Source organism: Leptinotarsa decemlineata, unplaced genomic scaffold (assembly GCF_025532065.1).
Source record: "Leptinotarsa decemlineata unplaced genomic scaffold, Ldec_3_MD MMD2_tig00078422_RagTag_RagTag, whole genome shotgun sequence".
NCBI classification, from domain to species: Eukaryota; Metazoa; Arthropoda; class Insecta; order Coleoptera; family Chrysomelidae; genus Leptinotarsa; species Leptinotarsa decemlineata.
Genome location: NW_027412747.1, coordinates 13,927,907 through 13,935,457, shown reverse-complemented (window position 1 = coordinate 13,935,457; position 7,551 = coordinate 13,927,907). Strand labels below are relative to the sequence as shown.

The 7,551-nt window shown below is 36.9% G+C and overlaps 1 protein-coding gene across 1 annotated transcript; it reads left to right on the top strand.

Moving 5' to 3' along the window:
* The first annotated feature begins 703 nt into the window (after positions 1-703).
* Positions 704-7,319, top strand: LOC141487262 (uncharacterized). The gene is made up of 3 exons (XM_074186148.1): positions 704-846; positions 2,187-2,363; positions 7,103-7,319. Exons 1-3 carry the CDS (start codon positions 801-803, stop codon positions 7,252-7,254), a joined length of 375 nt encoding a protein of 124 aa, XP_074042249.1. The 5' UTR covers positions 704-800; the 3' UTR covers positions 7,255-7,319.
* Positions 7,320-7,551: the final 232 nt, after the last annotated feature.

Sequence of the window (7,551 nt, the reverse complement as noted above, 5' to 3'; positions counted from 1 at the left end):
AAACCTGAAATGAGATAATATGAAATAAAATACAAGTAGAAATAGAACAATTGAATAAATAAATAAATAAAAAGAAAGGAAATGAAAATGAATAAAAATAAATAAAAAGTGGAGAGATTTCAAGTCACGTTAGTTCACGACGTTTCGATTGTTAGTATCTACAATCGTCTTCGGGTGATGACTGGACTGATTTCTCCGAGAAATGACTATTTATAGGTCGGTCGAGTACTTTCACTTATCCCCGCTTTCCATTTTCCGCTTCACTGGTTCCGTGGGAGATGACCGCATACATGTTGTCGCATACATGTTGTCCAACAACGTATTCAGCCAAGCCAGCGTAGAAATACGCAACATATGGAAACCCATCATCAAGCGAAAAATGGCCAACTCCCGCCAAAACGGTCATCTCCCAACAAATATAATAATTAAAAAGTCTAGATGACAAGTCTCAACATTATTATTGTAGTCTATCGCTGAAGATGATAGTATACACTATCGAAATGATGGAAAACTAAAGAGAAAATTTTTGGCTTGCTGCTCTTCTCGAATAATTCCAAACAGACTAGATAGATATTCTGAAAGCAGTTGAGTAATTCAAAAAAGTCAAATTCATTTTCAGCTGTATATGTTTCTTACAAAACCAAACTAGAATGTTCCATTGTTTAATATTTGGTAGCGCTCATCATTCGAACTTTGAACAAAATCAATTGAACTGATTAGATATAGTGCTCACTTGAAATATTTATATAAATACTACCAGTTGAACAAGTTTCCTTATCAGTTTTTCTACTTCTGATATCATGGCAAAATTGTTCGTTCTCCTAGCCGCTGTGGCTTACGCTGCTGGTAAGAATATTTCATGTTACCGATATACCTACATATAATTGAATAGAACTGACCGATACTTGGTGAAAATCCATAGTGAAACAGTATGACTTTCACTTTAAAGGGTTTCACAAAAACCAGTGGCCAGTCTTGATATATCTGTATAGCATAAATAGCGTTAGCTTCGCGAAGTTTCCAGTTCAATCTTCCTCTTGAAGATGATCACTTGGTGATCGGAACACGTGTCGAGGTGTTGAAAATAACGATTTTGTGTTGGGAAAAAACTCCAGTAATATTCATTGGGAAGGTTTTGTTGATTCCCAAATCAGTGGGGTAGGATAGTGTCAATGTTTCAATATTATATATTATCTGAAGGAATTCGAAGTATATGGAAAAATCGAACAAATTTTGAGCAGTAATATCGCAGATAGATTTGTTCATACTATAAGAGTACTATGAATATTGATAATACTTGAAATAAATGAACAAGTATAGAAAACTTCGTTGCTGTTCTCACAGAGCTCACATGGACTCCAACTGCTCCAACGAGTGTTCAAAAAATTAATTTCTTCTATACACCATTTTTGAGGGGTAGCGAAGAAGGCGAAAAAAAATTATTTTTAAAATTTATTCATGACATACATCAAATGAAATACTATTTTCCTAGTTGATTCAACTGATTGAAAACTCACACCGTGCGCTGAAACATACAAAAATTGTTTTTTTTACTGCGGATAGTTAGAGAGTTTCCAAATTCACTCAAATGAAATATTGTTTCTGTTGTGATATGGAAATTATTCATTTTATGCATCGTACTAACAACAGCAGCAAACATACTACCATCTATGGACGAAAGTAAGAATAAATACCGTTTTCTTTCGGGAAATACCTAATGAAGTTGAAAAAATAACTTTCCAAAACTTTCCATTATGAAATTGTTCATACCTTCTCAAATATCCTGTCAATTCCCAAGATCTTTCTCAACAGCAACTCAATACCTCCTCTTCTAGCAGAAGGCCGAACTCAAGCTCCTTTCGGAATTGCTTTAACATTCAATATTTGTTGTGGAGAAATCCGCATCTGATGACAGCAGCTGCCAAACTAATTTAACAAAATGTACACGGCAATAGTGAGAGGATTATAGATGGTTATAGCTCAACCATACAGTCGAATTCACCACAATGGTAACTACGGCGGGATTGCATATATAAAAATTTCTGTCATTACACTATACCACTATTTTAACTTAGAACCAGAAAAAAAGTAATCATTTCATTCGCAAAATGTATCCAGTACTTTCTATGTTGGCTACAAGAAACTCCTGTAGATGTCTCACAACATATATTTTATATCTTTTTCAGTCCTAGTTACCAGTGATCCAAGCCACTGCTACGAATGTAATATCCTGAACCATTCCTGCAACTCTCCAATAAACCTGAACTTCGTTGGAAAACAGGATTGTTCTAAGCCTATCAACACACAAGGTCACAAAAATACAACTTCTAAGAAAATCTGTTTCACTGTCAGAGCAACTTTCTGTGAGTATTAAATGAATACAGTGAGTGAAGATAAAATAACTGGGAAATTATGTCAATGATGTTCAGTTATTTTTCCGATATTGAGAAATGAGAAAGGAATTATTGAACTGAAAAATGTATTTTGTCGCGTTTTTCATAGATAGATAGCTTTATTTCATGTAGATTTTACGGTATCAAAAAAGCTACATAAGAGAAAAAACGTCCAGTGTGAAAACTGTGTTATTTTAATATGTGAGTTGTACCTGTGAGAAATTATGAATTCAAAAATTATATTTCCATTTTTGTTCGAAAACGTCGCATTCATGGACATATATAATTGCTACTGTCAAAAAGCATTTCCTTTTGAAAACACTCCTACATGAGGCTTGGGAATTGATATTCAGAATTATACGCAATGATATCTTCTGTATTTTGGATACTTATGTCACATCAGAAATTTTTTTTCAAAAAAATAATATTACTGCGAATCCTAGATGAAAAATTTGCTAGATATTTAGAAATCAATCGGAGTGTAACAATCCTGTTGAATATTTGGGTTATACTGGGAATTCACTTGACTGGAAAATTGTATGACACCTAATATTTTCTTCTATCTTAATAATAACATGTTTGATGTATGAATTGTTCGGCATTTGTTCTGAAGATAAGTTATTGAATCATTTCCTGGATTCAAATCAATTTATTTTTGCTGAATTATTTTTTAACTATCAACGAAAATGATTCAATATCCTTTAATGAGGCACCTGTGATATTTCCTTTATAAAAGCGACTTTTGTCATTGGCATAGTTGAATGTATCATTCAATAACTGTTCGATATCTCCAGACAAATCTATGCATACAGTAAAAATAAAACTGACCGAGTCTTCATCTGCAAGATATTTGACGAATTTTTTGGGGTAAATTAATGCAATAAATCGGAGAACAATGTTTTTCCACCCTTTATACAGGCTGATTCACGGTGGATGGCACATTAGACGTTTCTGGTGAACCAGACAACGGATCACTTTGAAAATTCAACGGAGGGCATATTCGGACATTCTCTAGCCAACTGAAATATTTTTGACAATGCGGTGTTGCCACTTCTATTAGAAAGCAGTAGCAACTTTGATTTTTCAAATGGAACACTCTGTATATAATATTATTTTTGGAATCTCCAACAATTGCCCGACAACTTTTCTTGATATTTCCCTATACCTATCTGTTACCGTTTTCGAAATAAAAATTAATTTCAATTTTTTTCTTCGAAAATCATGACTTCTAAAAATGAATGAATCAATGAAAATATTCATTTGACTGTTTTTTATACCACTCAATTATCTATGTATCTGTATCTGTAGAGAAGGGAGGGTGAGTGTAAGCCCACAGCACTTAGGCCACATGTGGCCCATTGTACATCCTCCCGAGGAATTGTCCTCCTAGGTCATCGTCCATCTTGTCCTTTCCAGGAAGGTGGACAGGTCACTGGGAGACATCTCCTTTATATCGGCAGATGTAGGCCACGACTCACCGAACACACTCTCTTATTGATGATAACTCCAGGCACTCGCATAGGACACACATGACAGTCTCATCTCCCTGTTCACATATCCTGCGTAGGGGTGTGTACACTAGCCCCATATTATGAGGCTAGTGGACAAACTAGTTGACAGTGGCCAGTCATAAATCCTACTGTTGAGCGTAGATTTTTCCTGGTCGTAGTCATCAGGCCGTAGGTGCCACTGGGTCCTAAAATTCTTAGTCCAGCCGCTTCATTGACTAAAGAGTTGGTAATGCGATTACTTTCACTCCTGTCGTGCCCTTCAACCCACCTAAGGATAATGTTATTATCTACTGAGGCTTTGGCTAAATCTTGGTGACTCTAGTACTAGGTTACATGTTGTCTGTTCAAGGCTTATAGGGCTCGTCTGCTGTCAGTGCAGATTGTTATGTTTTTGCCAGTAATGCCTTTCCTGGTTATTTTTTTTGTGACGATTGAGATACCAGCCATTTCAGTTTGGACCACGCTGGTATTTTTTCCGATTCCCCACTTAATCCTAAGGCTTGGTGGTCTGGAGTACACTCCACATGCTGAGCCTTCTTTGTTTTTTGAGCCGTTTGTATATATGCCTATTGCATTTGCAGCATCTGACTCTGTGTTCTATTTGATTTTTATTTTGTAGGATTTATTGAACAAAAACCTGGGTTCAATTGCATCACTGGTTGTCTGCAATCAGAGGTTGCGCAGTACGCGCTCCTCGTTATAGGCCCAGCCTCAATTGACCCATTCCTACTTCGAGGTTTACACCAGCCGTGCGCACTCGTAATATGGACATTAACGCAACCTCCTTAACGTACAGGTCCAGAGGGGTCAGACCCGTAATTAATTTCATTGGCGCGGTTGGTGTTGTTCTCATGGCTCCTGTGATGTTTAAACAAGCCAGTCGCTGTATTTGATATAATTTTTGGATGGCCTTTGCTTGTAGAACTTTTTTCCCCCATGCAATGGCTCCGTACGTTAACATAGGTCTTATTATTTCACTAGTGTGTCCACTAGCCACATAATATGGGGCTAGTGGACACACTAGTTGATAGTGGCCAGTCATAAATCCTACTGTTGAGCGTAGATTTTTCCTGGTCGTAGTCATCAGGCCGTAGGTGCCACTGGGTCCTAAAATTCTTAGTCCAGCCGCTTCCTTGGCTAAAGAGTTGGTAATGCGATTATCTTCACTCCTGTCGTGCCCTTCGAACACCTTAGGATAATGTTATTATCTACTGAGGCTTTGGCTAAATCTTGGTGACTCTAGTACTAGGTTACATGTTGTCTGTTCAAGGCTTATAGGGCTCGTCTGCTGTCAGTGCAGATTGTTATGTTTTTGCCAGTCGCTGTATTTGATATAATTTTTGGATGGCCGTTGCTTGTAGAACTTTTTCCCCCATGCAATGGCTCCGTACGTTACCATAGGTCTTATTATTTCAGTGTAGATCCAGGTGACCACATAGGGTGAAATACCCCATGCGCGTCCCACTGTCTTTCAGCATTGCTCATAAACCACATATGCTCTTTTTGCCTCTGTAGGTGAGAGTTCCATGTTAGCTTACTGTCGAGGATAGTACCAAAGTATTTCACCTCTTCTGAGAAGTTTAGTTTACTTTTGAAAATTTTGGGAGATTAAAAGCCCGATATACTTCTTTTCCTGGTGGAAAGGACCATCTCAGTCTTCTTGGGATTGATCGACAGTGTGTTCCTTACACCATGTTTCTATTGATTTGAGCCCATCCTGCGCTCTATAGCACAGTGTGTTCACAAATTTGCCGGTCTGCAAGATAACTGTCATCTGCATATGCAATTATGTAGAATGCATCCTTGTTGAGGTGATTGATCAGGGTATCCAAATTACCCATGTAACTACCTGCCCCAGATACTGTGACAACCATCCCCGGCACGGGGTTAAAAGTCACACTTTTTCTTTTCCATTAGAATTGGTATATTTCCTTTATGAATGATGTTGAAGAAAAAACATTTCTCAATAATAATGATGAATGCTTTTATTGAAAGGTTACTCAGTACAAGAGATAGTAATCTAACCTAACAAATGGCAGAATTCAACTCTGCACATGATAAATCAAGGCAGAAATTGCTCTTCCATCCAACCTGTTAAAACACTATAAAAACACTTTCTATTGATATAAAAATATTGATAATTTATGAAAAAGGACACTAAAAATGCAAAAGACAAAAATGTGACTTCCGACCCCGGTATCTCCTAATAAAATTCTGACAAGTTCATTTTATTTCTGCACTGTATCGAACATTCCTACATAAGGAAAGCAGAAGAGATAATGGATGATCTGATTAGACCGTAATGGACTATTATCAATTTCGTATTCCATTCCTTTTCCTAAGTTGAAGCGAAACAACAAAATGTCACTCCATCTGGTATATCCAACTGTATATCCGAAATTTGCCCGATTTTTCTGAATGAGGAAGAAAAACTTTCTTATTAGTCAGTGGGCTAAGCTTGAAGACCGGCAGTACACAAATTTAAAGAAATGAACTCTTTCAGCTGTATTTCCAATTACATATGCAGGAAATTTTATGTGAAGATTCCTGCAATGACGCCTGTCGGATAGAATCCAATTCCCTTCGTGGTATTAGCCAGGAAAGTAGTTGTTTTCTGATAGGCGTCAGTCCATTCAACCTATTGTGTAGGTATATCCGAGACTGGCTTGAACGTTTAAAGTTTATTTCTTCAGATTTAATCCTAATTTGTGGGGAATTTTAATTTTTACCTGCTATATATTTCTCACGAAAATCGATCTAGTTTCACTATTAACTCTTTGAATTAGGTAGAAATGAGATATGGAGTGGATTCTTGAGACGCGGGACAAACTGTTTTGGTGTTTTGGTTGGTTGTCGGGGTTTTCCGTGTTCGTTTTTGATTATACTATCCAGAAGTTTCAATTGCAGGCGCGGCAATCATTTTCAGTGGCGTGGTCGAAGTACTCTTCTTGACGTCAAGTTTCAGTTGATACGTCAAGAAGAGTATTTCGACCACGCCACTGGATATGATTGCCGCAGTTGCAGTTGAAACGATTGATGATTATAACCAAAGAAGCCAAAAAAAAACGGGAACCGAACCAAAACATTGACGCCAGTCGTGGGAGCCTACATAACGGTATTGGTCTTTCCTCATTTCTCAAATGTCCAATATTCTCATATGGAAAATCTAATAGTGATATCTTTGAATTTTTGTTGCAGTTTTTGCACACGTAACTGAGAGGGGATGCTTCTACTCTGAGATGGAAAACGAAGATGTCTGTTCATTTTTCAATAGGACTGAAGCTAGTGGTCCAGGCACAGGAAATTTCTCATGTGAAATCTGTGATACCGATTACTGTAATAACCAGTAGAATATAATGTGTGAGATAATGTTCTCTTGATAAAAATACAAAAATAAATATTTTTGAAGTTTCAATACCTACTACATTTGTAATTTTCTGTCTATTTTTGTTCACATTGGAAATGATAAAATTGATCTTCGTTTAATATTTTCATCCGGCCTCTGCCTACAATACAACACAGTAGTAAAAATAGATAAACTTCCATTTACTTAAACTATATTTCAGTGGAATTTCGTTGATCATAAACGATTTAGTCACACAAATCGACCGAAAGAGCCACAAGAGGAATGTATGCTCGCACAATCG